The 25,571-nt window shown below is 39.6% G+C and overlaps 1 protein-coding gene across 1 annotated transcript in view; it reads left to right on the top strand.

The window, feature by feature from the left end:
- The first annotated feature begins 368 nt into the window (after positions 1-368).
- LOC136874463 (neogenin) overlaps positions 369-25,571 on the top strand; it is a 453,251-nt gene continuing 428,048 nt past the window's right edge. Inside the window, exon 1 of the mRNA XM_068227813.1 lies at positions 369-477. Coding sequence (XP_068083914.1) covers positions 369-477 — 109 coding nt within the window. The remainder of the gene's footprint in view (positions 478-25,571) is intronic.

A 25,571-nucleotide genomic window follows, 5' to 3' on the forward strand; every position in this document is an offset into this window, starting at 1 on the left:
TCTAAGGTGGAGTTCATTTATAAAGTGGTTGACATCGTTCAACATAAAATGGAAATAAACCTCAGCGAGGTGGATATAGACGATGTTGTGAGAGCAGCCAGAAGAAGGGGAAGTACGGTAGACCAATAAAGGTGACGTTGATATCCACGCTGATGGCTGATATAGTGGTGAAGAATGCCGAGAATCTACAGGGTAATAAAATGTGAATTAAAAAGGACATAGGAAGAGGCGAGTACGAGAAGCACAAGATTCTAAGGAAACATCTAGTGAGAGCAAGGCTGCACGGGTTGACAGCGGAGATCAGGGGACAGGCACTAGTTACCAATGGAAAATAGACGCGGAGGTGGTCTGTGTCCAAACTCAAGGCAATGGAAGACGGGATGGGAGTGAGAGTGGAGGAAAGACAGGTTCCAGAAAGAAGTTCAGGAGAAGACGGTCTTGGTTTGCAAGATGAAGCTACAGGAGGTTATGTGTCGAGTGAGTCTAGTATTGGGACAACACCCTTGGCAAGAATTTTAGGGAGCGTCTTAAGGATAGTTTTAGAGAGGCAATAAGTGAGAATAGAATTATTGAGTACTCAATGAAAGTTATAAGAGATATGCCGGGGAAGAGAAAGGTACAAGTTTCACCTAGCGGAGCAGGGGCCTTGAGGAAAGGAAGAAGTATGAGTCTAAAAGAGCTGTGGGGTAAGATAGACAATAAAGATGAGGGTGTAGTAACGAGAAGTGGGAAGTTAAGTAAAAAGAGATAGTAGATGGTGTTGGTAGTGATAAGTGATAAGGTATTTTATTATGACAGGAGAGTAATTGTCTGAATGATAAGAGAAGTAGTGAAAGACGATGAATGGATCTTGGCAAGAGAGTAAGTGTAATGAAGTATTATGTATAGTTGGTAAAGAGCTAGTGTTGATGTGGCTGGTGTTCGAGAGAAGTGAATGGATCTCGGCAACTGAGGAATTGTAATGAGGTGTGATGTCTGATTGATAGTAATGTAAAAGTGTGGCGATTTTGGGTTCGAAGGTAAGAGATGGAGTAGGTGATCTGTATTTGAAGTGTAGTAAAGTTGTATATATGGTTGATAAAGGAGCTAGTGTTGTGAATGGGGTATTATGTATTATGCCTGGTTGGTAATATTTGAAAATATGGTGAGTTTGGGGTCGAAGGTAAGTGAGTTGGAAGTAGGTTAATTGTATTTGAAAAGTATGGTGAGTGTGAAGTTGATGGTGGATAAGACTGCATAATTTAATTTGGCGAGTGATTTGATTTGAATGAGGAGTTGAGGGTAGAGTGTATTTGTTAATGGTATTTGAGAAGAAAAGTGTAGAGAAGGGAGATTATGAATAAGAGGTGAGTGGGAGGTATGATATTGGAAATTATGATGTATAAGAGATGGAGTTAGCGGTTTGTGATTCGGAAGTTTTGATGGTAATTTTATGAGATTGGCAAGAGGATGGTAATTTTATGTTATCTGTGTTTGATATGAATAGTGAATTTAATATATGGTGGTATATAAAGAATGAGTGTGTTCATTAAATAGACAAGGTTGGTAAATTTTGGTATGGTGGACGTAATGGCAAAATTCAATGTGGAGGATGTCTTGGTATTTAAATGAGATTAAGCATGGTTAAATATGATGAGTAGTATCAGAGAATTAGTACAAGGACAAAGTTGCAACGAGAGCAGAATGAGGTACATATACGCGGCTGGTGATGTAACATGAGTCTGGACTTAGCAAGCCAGAGTGGGTCAAGTGAAAGGATGGTAGGAGTAATGGAATATGCAAAGTTTTGCGTGTTTAGTCAGGAGGGACAAGAAGGTCTTTGACATTCATAATGCCGTTTTATTTTATTTCAACTTTATTACAGTATGTCTTTTAATTCTATTTTATTTAAATTGTATATTCTGAAAAGACAATATTAACATCCAGGGGAGACGTTGGACGTGGCATGCAGGGGCTGAGGATGACTACTGTGGTGACCCTCACTTTGGGGGTCACGTTTCCGGGTTATCCGATGGACCTCATGACATGTCCAAGGAGTATCGTGTTTGTTCATTTTTTCTGTTTATTTGTCCGTTTATATCACTATTGATATTATTTGCACTAAATTTGTGCCTATTGTCATGGTCTCTGGTATCACCATTATGGGTTGAGTAGGGGCCATAAGATAGCCTTTATTATATTTTATTGTATTTTAGGCACTATGTAGCTTGATTATGCTAATATGGATTTATGGGAACATGTGTTTGGGCGTGAGCCTGTTATATTCAGCAAATAAATGTTCAATGTTCTGTCAAAGAAATGTTTATTGAAAAATGGCTGAGGTGCATTCGTAGTACCGTAACATATGCACCGTATGGCGTGTTGAAAAGAAACTTTAAATATAAGCCATATTATGTTCTGTTAACACATGCAGAAATTACATTTCCCTGTTTCTTGACTTTTGTTGAATTTGTCTCTTTTCTGAAGGATGACAGTAAAGTGATTGCTTTCTTTTTGCATATTTCATTAGTTAAACCCATAGCTTTACCAATTTCCCTCCAAGCATCAGCTTTAAATTCTTTTGAAATAATTCGGATTCGAAGGGTCTCATAATAATACAGAATTGTGATTAAATAAAGACAAGGTTCCTCAGTCCATACCATGACCACTACGCGTCCTGATTGCAAAATATGCCTGGAACACGTCAGCGAAGACACTTCGCGCCGTTTTGTGGTCGCCAGAGTACTGACAATCAGAAGGGTCACAGAGCGTCTCATAGAGAACGGTTGGAGCAAATGAAGCTCAAGGCATACTCATCCGAAAAACATAGTTTCAGCAACCGTTGCGTTGCATGTTGCACACTCCTAGAGAGTATCCGCTTCAACGTGACGGCCTGGTTATCAGCTGTTAGCTCGTCCGTGCTTATTTCATGAATAAATATAAATTAAACCAAATATCCTTTCGTTCCCGTAAGGTACACTTTGTACGGGTACAGTATGTATTTGTGTATGTATATAATATAATATATTTTTATTTTAACGGTATTTGATAATTAATTGTATATTTTTCCTTATTTTCTCTTGAATTTAGACCCCCTGTTATATTTACACACTGCTACGTTCATTTTTTGAACTATTTGAAGCAGCACCGTAGTATCTTTTTCGCACCTTAGTTACCTCTCCCGTACTCATCAACATTAAACCCTATCCAACTCGTGGTTTTCTATACTCATAAACCGTACACCAGTGTACCACTGCGTTTGGGTGTTAGGCTATGGAATTCTCTTAAGTAAAGTTAGGAATTGAACTACATTATCCCCTTTCAATAGATCTTGCCAGATTTTACCCTAGGTGCGTAGCCAGTTTATGTGGATGTTTGAGCGAATGTGAGAATGAGTGAGGCAATACTTAACTATTTCCGTTCATTCATATTTGCATTACGATGCACTGTCATGTAGGTCACCAGTCGCTTACGTACCTCCAGATGGTCATCATCATCATACCTCCACTCTTTCACTTCCAACTTGTAATTAAGAAAGTGGTCAAGTGTAAGAGAAGACCAAAAGCTCTAACTTCTCCTCTTGTAAATAAATATTTATGTATGTGTCACTTTCGCAATCTTGATTTGATCTTAGCTTTTATCTTTGATGCTGATTATTTAGTCGTTGTCCCGAACAGTTCACAGTGTATATTTCATGTTTATGGCTACTTTTTCTACTTCAGTTTGAATCCGCATTACTCGTTATTTCTCTCTGTACAGTAATAGATTAAGAAGAAAAATTCTCCTTTCTATCTATACAGTTGATTTTAAATGTAACACGAAGAGTGTTATGAAGAAGCAAAAAGAAAGAAAGGATATAAAATAAAAGAGAGAAAAATTGTGCATTCAACAAGGCTATGAATAATTCATTTTAAGAGTGGAAACAAAAGCACCCCTCACCTCACTCTCACCCCCTTCCCCTGCCTCAGATCACTTAATAAAGAGCAGTTTTATGTTCGAAAGAGGGTATTCCCTTCCTAGGATATGAGGAAAAGTTTTTCACACTCGTTATTTTTCTCCGTTCTCTTTTAAATGGAATGCATTTAAGTTTAGGGTATAAAAAATGGACGCTCGTGTAATTTTCATTCCGTGTTTAGCAAGCCTTACATTGTCACTCGGTCTCTTCTTTTCTCATTACCATTTGAATTGCGCCTTGTTGAAAGATTAGAGTTGTGTATAGTTTTGTAAAAGGTCTTATCCATTACGTTCTTCCACACTGTGTTTACAATAATTCAGAACGGGCGGCGGATCATTTCGTCTTATCCATTCCATTCTTCCAACTTCAGATATAATTTATAACACTTCAGCACGAGTGGCGGACCAATTGGACCCGAAAATTGATAGCTGTACCCGAATGTGACTTTCCATGGTAGGCCTACTATAATTTATCCTACCGAGCTCGATACGTGCAGTCGCTTCAGTGCGGCCAGTATCCAGTATTCTGGAGATAGTGGGTTCGAACCCCAGGCCTGAAGATGGTTTTCCGTGGTTTCCCGTTTTCACACAGGCAAATGCTGGGGTTGTAGCTTAATTAAGGCCTTTCCCGCTCCTAGCCTTTCCTGTCCTATCGTCGCCACAAGACCTATCTGTGTCGGTGCGACGTAAAGCAACTTGTAAAAAAATGTGTAATTTATCATAGCCTCATTTCAGGTCCTCTTAGTCCATTTGTGGAGGTCGGATGGCGTCCACTATGGTAATATCGCCTGAAAACTGCGACGTATTTTGATGCCACTTTACCTACCTAGTTTCACAGACAGCGACGACTGGCTTTTCTAACAACTAGAGGAGACATTTTAGTGACACCCTGGTGGATTTTGAGTTGTCTTGACTAACGCTACAGGTAGTGGCAAAAGATCTTTAGAGGTCGACGCCACGAACAAATAGCTTTTTTTTAAATTTTATAAATCACTATCAGGTTTGACAACGATGAATACATTTGACTTCTCTGAACCTAGTCCATAACGTTCTTCAAGTTAAAGGACCAAGATACAATCCGCATTTTCCTGAACAACTTATTCAAGCCACGTCTAATATAGCAGAGTACGGCCGGTATTCATGTACAGCTGTGACTCCGCCAACAACCGAAGAGAGAATTTGTGCCTTTGAGAGGAAGGTGCTTATGGAAATCTATGGATCTCTTTTCAACATCGTAGAAGGAAGATGAGAACGAAGATTGAAACAGGACTTACACGAACGGTTTGGAAATCCAGATATTGATAAGATGATGGGAAGAAGGAAGCCAAAGGGTTTTCGCACATATCGTTAGAGCAGACATATTCCTCCTAAATCGAGTAGTTCACTCTCATCCGGATGGTATACGCCCAAGAGAACGCCCAAGGCTCGGTAGAAAGATCACATGATGGTAGCTTTGGAACAGACCTCGAAAGTAATCGCCAGAGACAGACAGCGATGAGTCAACATCGACATAATTATAACTTAGTCCGTAAACTTCAAATTTAGGCATCATACCTTCTATTTATCTCGAATTAGGTATACAAAAGGCTCAGTTAATTTTTTTCTATCTGACTGGATGCTTTTCTGAACACCACGGGAAAACGGCCTGGCAGAATTTCTTGAAACGCGATATTTAAGTTCAGGGATATTCGGAGAATACTCTGGGCTATATACGGTGGCGCGACGATATTAAGTGGATCAAAATAGGGAATGTCACATTTCTCTCTTGATTTTAGCTGTATCGAAAAAAATTATGCATTGCAAGTTGCGTAACGTACAGTACCCGACCTTTTATGTTTTATGCAATTTTACCGTACAAATAAATAACAGATATTCGCGATTATTACATTCTCCACGAACTGTTAAATAGCTCCAGAAATATTAGTACTATTTAAAGCGTGTATGTAACAACAATGTCTCTCCGTGCTTTCGCTTGTGTAGCTCCGTGAATCAATGGTCGAATGCTGTCCTCTGGATCCCAAGAAAGTGGGTTCAAACCCGGCAGTGGTAGTCTAATTTTTGAAGGGCTGGAAGAAAGTCCATTCGGCACTCCATGTCATACGATGTTGGCATGTAAAAGATCTCTGGTAACATATTTGGTGTTTACCCGACAAAATTAATTAAAACTGAGCCATAGACGCCCAGGAGAGATTCGGTTTACTGTGCCGCCTAGTAGGTCTAGAGTAAAACGGAACATCAGAATCGACGAGCAAGCAGCCAGATGGCATTAAATTAAAATGCTTACACAGGTAGCTGAGGTTATACGATTATTATTATTATTATTATTATTATTATTATTATTATGATTATTATTATTATTATTATTAGTTCATGTACGTAAGATTTCATGCTTATGATCTACCCTTTGAGCCCCATAAAATAATAATTCATTTTATTCACGAAATGATTATACAATAGGTACACAGAATCATAAAGCACACTCGGTTTGTTCGTCACAAATACAGTTTGTCCACACCAGGTGTGGTTTTTCATCAGGAAACCACTGGGAAGATAGTGCAATTTTTTCACTTCTTGTAATACTCGCCAAAACAGTTTCTTTCATTTTTCAGGCACAAACCTTCGTCACATACAATACATGCCCATTTGGTTCGGAGAGGATTTGATGTAGTACTGGAATGGGCACAGCGTCGTGATTTACATTTAGTTGGCATGTGGTTAGCTTTGTCGAATCGTATTTCTGGTGCCACGTAACTTCTTGAATTTGTTTTCCACGCGTGGGGTTTTCTTTCCTCTAGTTGGAATTCACCCGGCACCAATCATTCCCGCAACCAGTGAGAGTTAGTGTGGCACCACCTTCACAATGCATTCACAATGCATACACCAACAAAGTGTCAGAATATGCGCAACCACTATCTCTTACCTTTACGGTTTACTTCATATACCAACTTCAGCATGTCAGCCTTGTCCACAAACCCCGTGTTTGAATTACAATCTGAAACCATTACCGGACAATTGACAGTAACTGTTGTTCCATCTTTCATTTTTCGTGAAACGGTAGTTTGCTGCAACGGATCATAAAGGTTTGAAAGAAACAGGATTCCTTTCTTTCTTTCTTTCCTTCCAAATAAGTGTCACAATGCCATTACTAGTATATCTAAAATCGGAAGCACCACGTTCCAGTTTTTCTTTTTTTCTTTTATTAAATCTTTTGGCATTTGTACTCTGCTTTCCCTCACCGTACCACAAGCACAAACCTTTTTATTTCTTGCAGAGTTTGCATTAGTGCTACGGAGGTGAAATGATTGTCAAAATAGACTTAATGGATACGTCCCTCGAGCTTGGCAGTGAGATCTTCAACTGCACGTTTACCCAAATTTCGTTAAGTATCCTGACCCATTTTTCCTGTGTATATTTGAAATTCAGATATATAACCATTTGCATTAGCCCTGACCGACCCTTTATACCCTCTTTTTATTGGGTTTGGAGGCATATACTGACGGATAGATGAATGTCCTTTGAAACGAATCATTCATTTATCAATTGAATGGCACTTGGTGGGTTTATAACATCCAAAAAGGGCCTAACTTTGTACAATGTGTCGAACCCTGGACTCCCCCTCGATGGTTGGCGGCTATTATCATTGACTTGTAAGTAACTAAGGTACCAGTCAAATCGATTTCTTGGCATCGTAGAAGAAATATATTCATCCCTAATCATAGGATTAGATGACCAGTAGGCCTTGTAACTGGAGAGTTTCTTTATACCCATAAGAATGTTTATTGCTAGAAATTGTGTCATCTCCCTTGTAGTGGCTTGCGTGAAATTCAAACCCCCTCCTTGTTTCTGAGTGGCATAAAGGTTTGTTTGATGCGTCAAATGTTCTATTAAATCCTCAGGAAACAAACAATGTAGAACATCAATAGGAGATTCACAATTTTCACATATTTGGGCCAACGTCTTCTGTGAAATCTTGTACTGCTGCTGGTATATAATGTGTATTCCAACTGATATCTGTTCTAATACGTTTTGCAAGCGGTGAGTCATCTTCAGTATCCGAAGAATCAGTGTGAACAGCATTGTTTTCTTGAGATATAGAAGCAAGTGTCCTTGGTAACATAGTAACAGTTGAAGGTAAAGCCTCCTATAATCAGAATCACTGTCATCCTCTAACACAACTGAATTGTCATCACTTGGAATCTCATCTAGTATGGTATAATGCCTTGTATATACTCAGGGTCGTTACAAGCCTCCATGATCTGCAAACATACACAGTGATATTTGTAGTCACATTCACAAAGTCTAAACAATGAACATAACCTGCAAAAATGCAGATGTGTAATGGAAAAACAGAATATAAATAATAATAATTAAAATGCAGTTAACTATACAGTTTTCATTTATAAAAACGAAAACTATGTTATATATACATTACAATTACAAAAGGTTTTACTTATACTCTATAGAGACGATCTGAGTTGAAAATTGCGTATGTCCCCACTGGTTTCAGGTTGAAACCACCTCTGTTTCACATAGATATAGAAAAGATTTCTATAATTATAAAATGAAATACCCATACACTCGTTCGTTAGGATTGTAGCAATGAGATGATGAACAAATATTTACGGTTCACTAGTATACAAGTTGTTATTTATAATCGTAATGAAGAGCAAGTAGGCAAGACGCCATTACAAGAACACCTCAATGAACTAAACAATGTGTGCCAACTGCGAAACAACCGGGCGAGTTGGCCGTGCGGTTAGGGGCATGCAGCTGTGAGCTTGCATGCGAGAGAAAGTGGGTTCCAATCCCACTGTCGGCAGCCCTGAAGGTGGTTTTCCATGGTTTCCCATTTTCACATCAGGCAAATGCTGGTGCTGTACCTTAATTAAGGCCACGGCCGCTTCCTCCCCACTCCTATCCCTTTCCTATCTCATCGTCGCCATAGGACCTGTCTGTGTCGGTGCGACGTAAAGCCACTAGCGAAATAAAACCCTGCAAAACAACTTCAACTCCCTTAGATACGCTAAACAACCAGCAGATGGCTCCAGTTAACAGAGAGGCAACCCGGTTTCTTATGAAAACCACCAGGATGCCAGGCAAGTGCACTTTTAAACATAGTTTCACTGCGAAACCATTAGTACAAAAAGGGGTTCGAACCTATCAGCTCGGTTTCTACGGGAGGGTTTTGTAAATCCTTCTAGGGGTCTTGCAGATATCAGGGTCTCCGTGACCCGTTTCAAATTCCTATGTTATATGGAAATGGCTCATGTCTATTTTTATATCGAACAATTTTTTTACACCACCACAGTACTCTTCAACTTCCATAGTGAGGATTACTTCCTTAATATTTCGATATTTTCTCAGAACACTTCTTCGTGGTTTGATGCAAAACAATAATTTGAATTTTCAGGAGACTTCAGAGCCCACGGAAACTATTCGTTATCGCGCTGGTCAAAAATTTTCCCACTGGGTGAAAAAATCTTGGGTTTGTTTACTTATCGTATTTTGCTTTTGCGCCCTAATATCGAACTTCCTAGCTCGACCTTCTTAGGAAGTTTTGGGAATTCGATTTTCCTCAGAATCTTCAATTTCTCTGGTACGTATCTTTACGTTCTAGTATTCCTGGAATTAATGTTAATAATAATAATAATAATAATAATAATAATAATAATAATAATAATAATAATAATAATAATAATAATGTTTCGGCTACCATGCTGAGGTATTTTGATTTGACGTCTTGGCTGCCTTCACGTCAATACCTACGTTCCGTTTTACTCTACTAGGTTGCAAATTTTTTTTGCTAGCGGTTTAACGTCGCACTTGCAGCGGTAGTGGCCGTGGCCTTAGTTAACGTACAGCAACCGCATTCGCCTGATGTGAAAGTGGGAAACCACGGAAAACAATCTTGAGGGCTGCCGACGGTGGGACTCGAACCTACCATCCCCCACATGCAAGCTAACAGCTACATGACCCTAACCGCGCGGTCATCTCGCTTGGTGGCAGATAAATGGTTGACTTTTAACTAATTTTGTAGGGCAAACACCATATGTGACATCAGTTCATTTACATGTTTACATCATACGACATGGAGTGTCGCGTTAAATCATTTTCTGCCCTTCAAATATCCGACGACCTCCGCCAGGTTTGAATCGGCGACCTTGGAATCCCGAGGTCAACACTCTGCCACCAATTCCCAGAGGGATCTTACATTTATAGATCGGTACATTTCAACTTCTCTACATTAGCAAATATAATTGATCAAGTCTGTGAATTTTATGTCTAAGAAAACTAATTTTCTTATAATTTATAACTAGATTGACCCTCTGAAGAGAAGACCATTATGCTGACCACTCAGTCAAGAAGCCGGGCAAAACATTTGTACTATGTTGTTGTTATTGTTATTATTATTATTATTATTATTATTATTATGATTATTATTATTATTATTATTATTATTATTATTATTATTATTATTGAATGATGTCATTGAGGGTTTGAGCAGTAATGAAGTACAGCGTTTTCTCTCACTAATGGTGAAGTCACAACATGGACGGAACTTTGTGAACGTACCTGTGAGGTAGAAATATGTGCTGCTTTTGAGAACTTTTATATTGCAGAGTTGTTGAGTTTTTTCTTCTTCTGTGCATTGAAACTATTCTATGAGCAGTTTACCGGCGTAGTAATCTCCCATCATCTTGAGTAGATCAACTTCAGAGAGCTTTGGCAGCTTTTCTTCTTTCTAAAATAAAGGTTGTTGGTTGAGAATTGCTTGTCATTTCCTTATGCCTCAACAAAAGAACTTGTAAGAATGTTGAAGTTCCGCGCTTCATAAGAGTCTGTAGAGCGCGCCCCTTACTAACTTCTCCGTTGTATAAAACATTTTTCAGCCAAGGATTATGGAAGGAATTCTGTTCCTTCTCAAGACTCGTGCAGTATATTTGAACGTGGACGATACAGTCAGGGACGACTGTTTTCAGGATTTAATTTCTCTCTGGTTTTAGTCTTTGTCATAAGAAATTATCCTAGAATTAACCATAATTCCTCCTGTAAAGCAATATGTTCTAGCAGTGGAAATTCACAGTGCAAAATTTTATACAAGTTTTAGACAAACCAAGAGAAGGACGGCCACGCAGGGCAGCCATAACAAATCTGAGCAGGATATGGAAGGACCGCATACAGTAGTTGCAAAGAACGCATAACTGCTACTGGCTCACTCACTGATATTCCCCATTGCCTCCTACACAGCTGATACCTGGTCAGTCAAACGGGCAAGGAAGAGCTTTGAGATGTGGGTTTACAGATACCTTCCCCGCTCATTTCTTGGGCTGAATACCTAACCAATATGTCCGTGCTGAAAGAAGTAGGCATCGAGACTTGACTCATCGAGCCTATCAACCAGGTTTACCCACGGTTTAGTCTAGTAACCGTGCGTTTACCTCCGGTACTTCGGACACACCGCCAGAAGAACAGGCATCCTGGATAAGCTTGTGGTGAAGGGAAAGATTCATGGCAAGAGACCCGAGGAAGACACCCAATCAGATGGGTCGACCAGCTGCGACTCCTGATGGGGAAATTATTTCCACGACGCTACCCTTGTAGCAACAGACCGCCAGACTTGGAGAAAACAAATCAGGGCAGTAATAACGAGAACGCCGCTGTGCCCTGTCAAGGGTAAAATGACTGAAAAGGAGAAAAGATGCCACCCAAAAGTGACAGGCCGAGATAAAGAGCTTCAGGATAATTAAAATGAGGATAGGAGCCAACCCTATAACTTTTCCAGATTCAAATAGGGCAAGTAATGTAATGTCATTTTAGACGATGTCTGTGGTCCAAATGCTTCAAAAGGAGTCCCATTGACGTCCTAAATCATAGTTCTTTTTAGTGTTTAGTGACCGAGCGAGTTGGTTGTGCGGTTAGGGTCGTGCTAAATTCGGGAGATAATGGGTTGGAATCCCACTGTTAGCAGCCCTGAAGATGGTTTGCCGTGGTTTCTCATTATAACACCAGACATATTCTGAGGCTGTACCTTAATTAAGCCCATGGCCGCTTCCTTCCCACTCCTAGCCCTTTCCTATCACATCGTTGCCATAAGACCTATCTGTGTCGGTGCAACGTAAAGCCAGTTGTTGTGGTGCTTAGTGATCATGAAACGCAAAGATTCGTAAAAACCCGAGTGCCGATTTTTTCGCACAAGTACAATACTCCCTTCATTGTCATTCGAAAGTAAAAATGTACTGAGACCAAGCAGAACGGCCGCGGCGACTCCCATTTGATAAATTATGACCAAGCGAGAGATCGCCTGGTCAGAGGCACGTAGCTGTCAGCTTGCATTCGGGAGATAGTGGGTTCGAATCCTACTGTCAGCATTCCTTAAGATGGTTTTTCCGTGGTTTCCCATTTTCACACTAGGCAAATGCTGGAGTCTGTACCTTAATTTAAGGCCACGGCCGCTTCCTTCCTGCTCCAAAGACTTTCCTATCCTATCCTATCGTCCCCATAAAACCTATGTGTGTCGGTGTGACGTAGGTTTAAAGCAAATTGTACATAATAATAATAATAATAATAATAATAATACATTATGGTTTGTAAGGTACATTGTCTTGCATTCTCTGAGTTGACCCTGGATGAATGTTGCGAGTTCGAGGTTGATCCTTTCCAAATTTAAACTGTGCTACTCCCTTTTATTACTGCCAGTGATTTCGACGGCATTTTACCTATAATCGATATGAAACATCATTCAAAATTAAAGACTGGTTTTTATGAGCTGAGGTAACCGTGAGACAAGACTCACAAACAAACAAACAAACAGACAAACAAACAAGCCCGTGACATACACAAAGCCTTGGTCTTATTTTCAAAACTATTTGTTTTATATCACACTGACAAACCATAGGTCTTATGGAAACGATAGGATAGGAAAAAGTTAGGACTATAAAGGAAGCCCCAGTATTTGCCTGGAGTGAAAATGGGAAACCACGAAAGCCATCTTCAGGACTGCCAACGGTGGAGTTCGAACCCTTTATCTCCCGAATGCAAGCTTACAGCTACGTGACCAAACCGCGTGGCTGCTCGCTCGGTCAGCCTTTGTCTGCCAAGATGACTATTACACGGTCAGGTATCTTCGATTTGGAGGGCACCGGGTTCGATTTCATCTGTGTAAGGTTAATTCCTCTCACTCGGGAACTAGATGTTTGTGTTTGTCTCTACACTTTCCCCTTCATATACATACAAAATACTACTTTATCAACCACCACAGAGACACACAATTCTGAATATGTCCATTCACATAGGGTTAGCATCGGGAGGGGCATTTGGCCGTAGAATTGACCCAAATAAACATCAGTTGCTGACCAACATCAATAGAAAATAAAACAGGAAAAAAGAATGCCAGTACGACAGAATTTGGAAGGAAATGCAACAGTTATATTGCGTTAACTCGAAATATAATTTTAGATTGCCAGTAACTTACATTTTCCGAAAACATTCCCCATTTAGCAACTTCACAGCTGACCAACAATATATTTCAGGTAGCAGGTAGCAGTATGGAAAAGGTGGCTTGTGTTCGAAGGTCGTCGTATACGTCAGCCTCATGTCGGTACATTTACTGGTACGTAGGATAACCCCCGAGGAACGAAATGCCGGTATCCAGCGTCTCAGACTATTGTAAAAGTAGTTAGTTGGACGCATGTTATTATTATTATTATTATTATTATTATACTTCGCAGCCATGACGCATGTAGGATAGCATGACCAGAAGGCGCTTGAGCTGCCAATGAGGCGGGGGGTGGGGGGCTGTTGGCAGAGGTTGTATAATAAGGAAGATAAGAATGGACTACTACGTGCGGATTTTTTTTTTTTGGTCATTATTTGTCATTAGGTCTGTTTGGACTTCACAGTGAGATGGACATGTGAAGGTACTGTGCTCGTACATGGTGAACTGGTTCTGGGTGACTCCTAGGAGGGATGACCGTTTGATTGTCAGATGGGAATGAACTGATATAACGGTTTCACTGTGGCACCTTACGTCGACCATAAAAATTTCCAGAATCCGCGTAGCTCAGACGAATTTGCAATCTCGACAACTGTTACGGTTTCTACCAGTAACACCTCGATATAGTCGCCTTCGTTTGCAGTGATGTAAGCAGAGAGCAATATGCAGTACTTCAGTATATAGGCTACTGATTCTTTTAGCAAAGGATCGAGCTTATCTTTAGAAGTAGATTATGCCGATGTGCCAGATAGACTTCGTTGGACCACATGTGAATGGTGCAATCCTTCAGCCACTTCACAGTGACATACATCCCCTATTTTCTGGTATAATAGTCAGCAGATCTATCACGGATGACCCTCGTATCACTGCTAATGATTACACTGTGATAAGTTCGGCCGCAATGTTCTCTTTTCCTCCCTAAATGGCCGGAAACCGATTTCCAGAAAGATAACTCTTGCAGACTTGCACACAACTCTAGTTTCCCAAGAGTGTTTACACCACGCTATAAACCTTACTTGATATGCCTGGCCACCTGATTTTCACCCAGTGGATATTTGAAGGCTCTAATGCGACACTAGCTTCCTCCTTGTCGAAGTTGTCGTGATTTCAAGTATAATTTACAACAACGTGAGGAAGTTATTGCAGGGCATATTTTGATTCCCTGCCCGACGATATCACTGAATGCATCCAGAAACGAGGTGGTCCCGCGAGATACTAAAGGTCAGTGTATTCTGCGCCGCATGCGTATCGAACATTTCGACTAGATTGATTGATTGATTGATTGATTGATTGATTGATTGATTGATTGATTGATTGATTACACATGTAGGTCTATGAAGCCCCATTCAACGTACATAATCCGTGGTAATGTTAGCTAAATGGTTAGCGTGCTGGCCTTTGGTCACAGGGATCCCGGGTTCGATTCCCAGAATGGTCAGAAATTTTAACCATAATTGGTTAATTCCTCTGACACGGGGGCTAGGTGTATGCGACGTCTTTATCTTCATTTCATCCTCCTCACGACGCCCAGGTTGCTTACGGGCGTTAAATCAAAAGACCCGCATGTGGCGAGCCGAACTTGTTCTCGGACACTCCCGGCACTAAAAGCCATACGCCATTTCATTTCCGGAGGTAAAGTATTATACATCACAATACAGTAAAACAAGAGTAATAAGAGTTCCAGAGGTAATGGGATTTTGTTTTATAATATTTAATATCAATTATGTTATTGTCAGTATTAGTCTTTTTAATTTAATCCACTGAAGTTTAATATAATATGGTGTCATGTCATCACTATGGATGTCAAGAATTATCTGCGTAAGTTGAATTTTGATGTTAAGGACTTCGGAAATATCATTATAGACTGCTGAGCCATATTCCAGTACAGGAAATACGAGGCATTGTAAAATTAGCTTACTGTAGGTATATTTATTGGCATGTAGGAGATGTTTCTTCTAAGTTGATAACAATGGAGTCAGCTTTATTAATAGTCATCATTCTGTGTTCATTCAAAGATGTGTGTTATCCACTATCATTCCAAGGTTTTTGATTGAACTGCTATATTGAATAACAATATTAATGATTAATACGAGAGGTAAGTTTCGCACAACAGATTTGAGTAATCTTGTTTGATCAATCAAAATTAGTTGTATTTTCGTTATATTAAGAGTCAAATTGTGATCAGCTGCCCATTGTAACAATCTTTCAACACCTTTGTTCATCTTCTGGATAGTATCACGGATATGTGTTGCAGTAGAATGTAGATCGTCTGCAAATTTAAGATATTTCGCATGCTTAAATGGTGAACAGATGTCACAACAATATATTTTAAAAAAATAGAACTTGTACGAAAACAGCCCCTCTGGGGTACATCATATTCAATCAGTGCCCAGAGAGTGAGTTAATGAGTGAGTGAGTGATATCTAAAATATCGTAGACGATGATGTATGTTACTAACATTTGATTTCCTTCTTTTCAGGTATGTGTGATAGAGATTGCATTACGAGCAGTGTGTTATTTTTCCTTTACCTTAAACGGAATTTTCTTAACATCTGAGGTGAGTAAAGAGTAATAATATTCTTCCTCTTCTTCTAAACTAACATTTAAGGAACCCATATATTTGATGTATAGAGCGAATTTACAGCATAATCATTTCTGTGGGGCAGTGAGAAGGTAAAGTTTAACCGTTCGTTGCCGTGGAATGTTTCCACTACTCTGTTACTATGACGTTCATCCAGATGTATAGCGCTTGTCACTACAGCTTGATTTCGCTTGCGAATGATGTTACTCACAGCATAGAGGAGTAATCCATTGTACTGTGGTGCGTGTTCTTATTTATTGTATTACCTTACATAAAAGTATTGTGTTTTTCAACGTGCCATCTGAGTACCTACACTATGTTGTCCGAAAAATAAACACTGTTTTCACTTATGCCTAGCATGTATTCTCTGCTATCTCGTATGATCTCTGTACAACATTCTCTGCACCGTGTATTAATAATTTTTATGATGAAAAAATGAAAATCCATGACCTGTTTCCAGTCATTCGACCAAGTCGGAATGGAATGAAGTCCCATCTAACGGCGAAGATAAGAATTGTGCCGGCTGCCGAAGCCTGTCGCACTCCTCTGGGGCAATGATTAATGGCTGATAGATGAAATGAAGTGATATTGGAGATTGTTGCTGAAACGAAAGATGACAGGGAAAACCGGAGTACCCGGAGGAAACACCTTTCCCGCCTCCAATTTGTCCAGCGCAAATCTCACATGGAGTGACCGGGATTTGAACCATGGAACCCAGTGGTGAGAGCAGGCGTGCTTCCGCCTGAGCCACGGAGGCTCTAATTTTTATTATACTACTAATTATCTTGATCGTATTGTTTATCTTGACCTGTATGGACATATATTTTTTGAATCATTACATTCCTGTTTGTCGTGCTTAGAAGGCGCAATATTGCTTCGACCTCCATACTGATGATTGCTATCATTATATGTCCACTTGGACCTGGTTAAGAAAGCTGAGATGTCCTCCAAACCACCTTGCTTTACAACAAATCCATTGACGCATCTGTAATTGACTGTTACTACAAAGTCTTGAATTGCTAATAATGGTTTTAAGCAATGAATTTGTAATTATGCCAACTTCTTAAACTTTTCAGTAATCGATCCATTCATGATTTAGCTTCTTTTATCTTGGTTATACTTACCGAGGTCTGTGAAATGTCAGTACTTACTTTTAAACTCTTACTAATAACGTTATAGCCGAAGAATTAATAAACTGACAACTACATTACGATTAATATTTCCTTAGTGCACGTTTGAGGTCGTCGACAATGGTCTATAGCAAGTAGAGAAAAAATTACTTCAAGAGGCGAATAAAACTTTACCAATTAAGGGGTAATAATTTCTCCCTACAACTGTGTGGACTTTCTCACTGCTTACCATCTTATGCATTCAGATACCAAACACTCATCTAATTTATTTATTTATTTATTTATTTATTTATTTATTTATTTATTTATTTATTCATTTATTTAGAAGTGGCGAAGTTAGGGCTCGTGGCCCTCTCTTACACTTAACCACATAATTTACAGATAATATATAATAGAAATATACTATTCTATTATAAAATCAAAGATAAGCTAAAAATGACAGATTTGGACAACATATAATGAAGAATGGAAGCAAAGTTAAACAAATAAAAATAAATCCGAAGCATATAGGTAAATATAAAGAGACAAAATCATAATGAAAAAGTAAGATACAAACTGAAAAATATAAGCAATGTATAAAGAGAACACAATTCGTAATAAAGTGAATGGAAATATAAGTATGGCATAAAAGGTGATCTATATACACGAGTAAGAAGCTAAATATTATGTACATTTGCCCTATGATGATGATGATGATGATGATGATGATGATGATGATGATGATAATAATTCTGTACGTACATTTACATAATAATAATAATAATAATAATAATAATAATAATAATAATAATAATAATAATTACCGCAATCACACAACCATACCATACACGGTACAATAAGCGGTATTCGACAGGTAATCTCTACATGCAGTCTTAAATTTTGGTATTGAGTTCGAGCTCCTGACAGCAGCTGGGAGTGAATTCCCAAGTCGTGACCCTGACACAACGAAGGATCTATTATACATTGAAGATTGGTTGATGGGAATAGCGAGGGAAGTGCCAGATCGTGTGTTACAATTGTGGAATGAGACATCTTGGCAAGTCGCTGCGGCGTTGTACAGAATTTGATCACTGCTTGAAGACAAGCAGGCAGAAGTAGAGTGGTTACTAGTCATTGCCCCTAGCGCTATGCAGCCCGTCTTACAAAATACAAGTGCTGGTAGCGTGTTCCGGAATCTGATAGGGGTAAGCTATTACATGTGCTTGTTTAAATTAGCCTCTTTTACTCCTATGTGTGATGCTTTTACGAAGCACTAATAATATATTTGTTGCCCTTATGAGACGAATTTCCAATGATTTATGATTAGGTTCTTTTTAATCACCTAAACTGCAAAAACAGTACAAGTTGGATTTAATTATATGGAGGTAAAATATAACAGCAAGTTAGAACAGTGCCGCACGATATCCATCGTAGTAAAGTTCAGTTGCTCGTTCTCTTTATGGTGTAGCCGAGGTTTTGCATGATGAAATGAAAATCCACAGCCTGTTTCCAGTCATTTGACGTGGTCAGGAATGGAATGAATGAAGCCCCATCTATCGGTGAGAATAGGAACTGTGCCGGCTGCCGAAGCCTGTCGCACTCATCTGGGACAATGATTAATGAAGGACAAATGAAATTAAACTATATTGGAAAATGTTGCTGGAATGAAATATGACAGGAAAAACCGGAGTACCCAGAGAAAAACCTCACAGTGACCGGGATTTGAACCACAGAACCCAGCGGTGAGAGGCCGGAACGCTGCCGCCTGTAACCTCAAACATAAGACGCCAGGCAGCGATAATTCTCAATCTGTACCATGTATCTACCCCTACGATCTGTACTGCACGAGGAGTGTAAATTCGGTGACAGTTGCTTATTCCAAAGATTTTTCTAAGTACGGTGTTAGTTCTTCTATTATTTAAATGCAAAATGTCAAAAGGGATATCCCCAGGAAAAAACAATCCTCTGATACGTTCATCTTTTGTCTTCTATGCCAACATACAGTCTATTGGATAGTTATTTAGAAGAACTAAAGTAGCCATATACCTTCTGTAGTTTAGTGAACCGAGCTCGATAGCTGCAGTCGCTTAAGTGCGGCCAGTATCCAGTATTCGTGAGATAGTGGGTTCGAAGCCCACTGTCGGCAACCCTGAAGATGGTTTTCCGTGGATTCCCATTTTCACACCAGGCAAATGCTGGGGCTGTACCTTAATTAAGGCCACGGCCGTTTCCTTCCCACTCCTACCCCATCCCTGTCCCATCGATGCCATAAGACCTATCTATGTCGGTGCGACGTAAAGCCAATAGCAAAAAAACACTTTTGTGAACAAGATGGTCATTACACTCAAAATTGGGGTATTTTTGTAAGTTCTCAAAATGTTTGAAAAAAACCGAGCTCGATAGCTGCAGTCGTTTAAGTGCGGCCAGTATCCAGTAATCGGGAGATAGTGGGTTCGAGCCCCACTGTCGGCAGCCCTGAAAATGGTTTTCCGTAGTTTCCCATTTTCACACCAGGCAAATGCCGGGGCTGTACCTTAATTAAGGCCACGGCCGCTTCCTTCCAATTCCTAGGCCTTTCCTATCCCATCGTCGCCGTAAGACATATTTGTGTCGGTGCGACGTAAAGCAGATAGCAAAAAAAAAAAAAAAAACCACTTAAACTTAATTCGATATTTCATATGTTTTTGTTTTCGTAATGTGTAGCTATATAAACATGAATATGCGAAAAATGTTTGCAAACCAATTCGTAACATTCACTGGTTTTCGTTGGTGGTCTTAAACTTTCGTTATGTACTGTAGTCAAAATGAATACAGTTCGAGTTTCAGATTCTCTTAAGATAAATTCTGTCTCTCTTGATACTTTTCTACAGGCTAGCGACGGCATTCGACGTTGACGGGTTAGTTTTGTACAGTTGCATCAGTACTGTTTTCTAGCAGAGATGAGTGGAAGTTGTAGAGACGGAGCACACCTCAAATAATAACAGTCTCTCGTCTGTAACGTTGTTGTTGATTCGTTTTAGAGGCTCCGGAATGCGCGTTTTAACACGCAGAAGCTTAGTGCTCTTGAGGACCATTAGAGTTTTATTGTTTTGGATTATACAGGATAAAACGTGCAGAAGTTCAGTAAATACCAACATATTCATGGACGCCATTTTCTGATCTAACCAATGACCATGCAGCTTATTAATGCAATCACAACAACAGTCACCATTAGTCAGGTAGTTGGTTATCATGATGACAGAATATCATCCTCGTCAGCGATGTTCTTGTTGATGACTTAGCAATTCTTCATCTTCTAAGTCTTTTCCCTCATTTGTGAGTTCGCTGGTGCGAACCGTGTCGCGCATATGGAATTGGCCCTGTTTTTCGCCCGGATGCCCTTCCTGACGCCAACCTAAATGGAGGAATGTGATAATCATTATTGCGTGTTCCTGTGGTGGTTGGTGGTGTAGTGTGTTGTCTGAATAAGAAGAGGAAAGTCTCCGAGCCAGACGAATTAATCAGACGCGATTAAAATCCCCGATCCGGCCGGGAATTGAACACCGGACCCTCTGAACCGAAGGCCTCAACGCTTACCATTCAGCCAATGGGTCGGACTATTGATGACTTAGGAATAAAAACTTATATTTTGATGCGATTAATATAATGGAAGAATTGGCATTTCCTGTTTTGGTCCCATTAAAATAGCTACGCCACTACATACTAATCAAATGATGTATGGCCGAATGCACTCTCGGAATATCCTAAACTTGAGCCGTTTTCCCGAGGTGTTCAGACAGACATAAAAAATTGAACTGAACCTACTTTCGAATTTTGTTTACCTAATCCAAGAGAAAAAACTAAATATGAGGCAAGCATCTAACGTGTGCAGACAAAATTGTGTTTGGGGAATAGGCACAAGTAACCTTCCGTAAGGTAGCGATTTAAGTCCGCAGTTCATACAATATTATTTATTTTACAATTTAGCGAATGATTTGTCCGAAGGAGGAGCTTGAAGTATATGTTTTCAGGTAGGTAATATGTTTGTTTGCCCCTCGGTTTATACCTTGCGCTCTTCCATGCTTCAGACAGTATGCATACGTAATGTGTAAGAAGCAGTTCTAAGTACGCCACTGCAGTGCAACTATACACATCACTCGACGTAATCCGCATGCGTAATGTGCAAGAAACAATGCCAAGTTCATCACTGCAGTACAACTGTACACATCACTCGACGTAATCCGCATGCGTAATGTGCAAGAAACAATGCCAAGTTCATCACTGCAGTACAACTGTACACATCACTCGACGTAATCCGCATGCGTAATGTGCAAGAAACAATGCCAAGTTCATCACTGCAGTACAACTGTACACATCACTCGACGTAATCCGCATGCGTAATGTGCAAGAAACAATGCCAAGTTCATCACTGCAGTACAACTGTACACATCACTCGACGTAATCCGCATGCGTAATGTGCAAGAAACAATGCCAAGTTCATCACTGCAGTACAACTGTACACATCACTCGACGTAATCCGCATGCGTAATGTGCAAGAAACAATGCCAAGTTCATCACTGCAGTACAACTGTACACATCACTCGACGTAATCCGCATGCGTAATGTGCAAGAAACAATGCCAAGTTCATCACTGCAGTACAACTGTACACATCACTCGACGTAATCCGCATGCGTAATGTGCAAGAAACAATGCCAAGTTCATCACTGCAGTACAACTGTACACATCACTCGACGTAATCCGCATGCGTAATGTGCAAGAAACAATGCCAAGTTCATCACTGCAGTGCAACTGTACACATCACTCGACGTAATCCGCATGCGTAATGTGCAAGAAGCAATGCCAAGTTCATCACTGCAGTACAACTGTACACATCACTCGACGTAATCCGCATGCGTAATGTGCAAGAAACAATGCCAAGATCATCACTGCAGTACAACTGTACACATCACTCGACGTAATCCGCATGCGTAATGTGCAAGAAACAATGCCAAGTTCATCACTGCAGTACAACTGTACACATCACTCGACGTAATCCGCATGCGTAATGTGCAAGAAACAATGCCAAGTTCATCACTGCAGTACAACTGTACACATCACTCGACGTAATCCGCATGCGTAATGTGCAAGAAACAATGCCAAGATCATCACTGCAGTACAACTGTACACATCACTCGACGTAATCCGCATGCGTAATGTGCAAGAAACAATGCCAAGTTCATCACTGCAGTACAACTGTACACATCACTCGACGTAATCCGCATGCGTAATGTGCAAGAAACAATGCCAAGTTCATCACTGCAGTGCAACTGTACACATCACTCGACGTAATCCGCATGCGTAATGTGCAAGAAACAATGCCAAGTTCATCACTGCAGTACAACTGTACACATCACTCGACGTAATCCGCATGCGTAATGTGCAAGAAACAATGCCAAGTTCATCACTGCAGTACAACTGTACACATCACTCGACGTAATCCGCATGCGTAATGTGCAAGAAACAATGCCAAGTTCATCACTGCAGTACAACTGTACACATCACTCGACGTAATCCGCATGCGTAATGTGCAAGAAACAATGCCAAGTTCATCACTGCACTGCAGTTTCAGGTAGTATGCATGCGTAAGTGGTATAAAAACGTTCTACGTACAAGAAGTGAAAGTTTTCACACTGGAAAATATTGTAATATTTGTCAGAAAAGCCTTAAGTCGTTCATCATTAAATATTACCTGATATAAAAACATAGTTTTTAACTTCATTTTTTAAAATTTTTGAAATTGGATATTATGTGACGTCATATATATTCAGGGCCATACCAGTGATCAGCAGAAAAAATATTCGTGTGCGACGTAAAGCAACTTAAAAAAACTAGAAGTACGTATCTCCTACATGTGCTGTGTACAGTAGATATTTGCAACAATGGGTACTCAAAGCTATACGAATAATAGTAAACGCCTTTTGTCTTGTACTAGTTTAGTTAGATGACGTTGTCCTCTTCATATCATAGGTCCACAAAATAATGGTCTGTGACTATGTTACGTGAAGGAACACATTTGTGAATCCCCGACTTCGTTCAATCTTCATCAGGAACAGCGTACACTACAGTAGAGCAAGACGATACTGAAGTGAAATGTTCAGTAATATCAAGACAGACATGATAGGTACCGTCGTATCAGTTTACATTTTAATGGTTTTAGATTTTTGTACTATTCAAATATATTTTCTCTTATCTTCCTACTTGATAACTGCATTCATTACATATTTATTTCAATTATACATCCAGTAATACCTTAATTTAGTGTAACTATTGAGGTTCAAACAATATCTATGAGTAGCATCCATCACAACGGCTCTGTGAATTCAATACCCTTTCAAATACTAAATTTGAGTGTCTATGATTATCGGGTGTTAAGAAAGAAAGAAGGATAATGTGTATTGCACTTCGTCTGGTCTTTAGTCTGAAGTTATTGCTTATGCTGAAGTTAGGGTCTTCTCTGACACTTAACCACATCAGATAAGATCAAAAGTGTATTTAATTTTACAGCAACTAGAACAAAAACGACAAATAATAACCGTATAAACAAGACTAGTACTATTGATTATGCAAGCAAGATAAAATAAAGTTAGAAATTTAGGTAATATGGAAATGCTGCGAGGTTAATGCGTAAAATATAAGACCAAAATAAAAATAAAAATGTCAGTACTGAAGTAGTAAAATATGAAAAACTCTCACACAAAATAAAATGTAAGATTATCCCTAAATGCTCTAACCTAAACACATTTGAACGTTTTGAGCCTAAAGTTGATGTACCGCACAAGATGTCTTTTTCGTATTATCCAGTGATATATATTTCACATCATCTGGTAAGAACCCCTTTCGCTTTACTCAGGTTTTTTTCCAACAATTTATTGGAGTCGCTGACATTTACTATGAAAAAATATAAGGTATTCTCGTGCTAAAATAAAAGTCTGAAATATTTTAGAATGTTATATTCCAAAACTAGTGTAGATAATTGACAAGAATTAACATAGACAGTTGAAAAGAGTGAATTGCTAAAATACATGACATAGCAAATCATTTTCAGTACTTAATTCAAGTGCATCAGTGGAAGCACAGCACAAAGTTGAAGGTGTGCTCTGAAGAGCCTCTTCTGTGCACATCAGCCTCTGCTTTGTCTTTTGGTATACTGCACCAATTTGGAGAAACTCGGCCTATGCTAAACAAGTTGACACTGTACTTCACGAGATGGGTCGAATTATTGCAGGATGCTGTGGACCCTTCCCAGTAAATCAGACCTTCCCTCTCCCTCTGATGGGCATAGCGCCTCCCGGCATAAGGATAAGGGTGGCAACTAAAATCGACGGAAGACAAACAAGAAACTGAGCTCCGACATCCGTTTTTGAGGCGAACCCCAGATTCCAAATTTTAAATCCAGGAATATCCTTCTCCGTACAACAATGCCAATTACGCTAGAAACATATAGAATCGAACTGTGAAAGCAAAGGACGCATGGACAACCCTGGCAGGCCAAGGAGAAACACGCTTCAGGAAATCATCTTGCATTTGGAACATAGAAAGCACCCAACGGACTGAGACCTGTAGTCCCGAGGTGCAAGAAGAACCTGAAAAAATGGGGCTACATTGAATCAGATCAAACGTGTGCTTCTGGTGAAGTGCAGTGTCCTGAAAATGGAACCATGCTGCATGGAAGATTTGTTCAAATGAAAAATCTTTTCAGGGACTGAATTTTGGGCATTACTGAAATTTAAGTGTACACTCTTTAAATAGTTTAATTCGTTTGATTAGCATTGCAATTTTTCATGTTAGAATGTTTTGGACTGGTGTAAATCATAAAATGTTCAATAATCTGTCATATAAGTACTCGTAATGTAACACTCACTTGCAAATAAATAGTGAATGTACATGCTGTCCGGCTCCATGGCTAAATGGTTAGCATGCTGGCCTTTGGTCACAGGGGTCCCGGGTTCAAATCAAATCAAAAGACCTGCATCCGGCGAGCCGAACATGTCCTCGGACACTCCCGGCACTAAAAGCCATACGCCATTTCATTTTTTGTACATACTTCCATGAATTTCTATTCTAATGTGTTGCATGTCAAATTTAACGGAGGGCGTGACAGGGTTGAGACAAAAATACGACCTCCACCGAACTAAAAGATGTGCTATTTACTTCATTTAACACAGTTCATTTTAGTATTCGAGGAAATATGCATTTCAGTCGAGCACAATATATCTCACTTCCTAATTCATCAAGTTTGCTAGTGATGAAATAGTTTCCCCATCTTTCACCTCTTTTTCCTTATTGGGTGTTACTTCATACCGACCCAGACAGGTCTTACGGCGATGATGGGACTGGGAAGGAAGCGACCATAGCCTTAATTAAAATTCAGCCGCAGCATTTGCTGTTGTGAAATCGAGAAACCACGGAAAGTTG

The sequence above is a fragment of the Anabrus simplex genome, chromosome 5 (genome assembly GCF_040414725.1).
Source record: "Anabrus simplex isolate iqAnaSimp1 chromosome 5, ASM4041472v1, whole genome shotgun sequence".
NCBI lineage: Eukaryota > Metazoa > Arthropoda > Insecta > Orthoptera > Tettigoniidae > Anabrus > Anabrus simplex.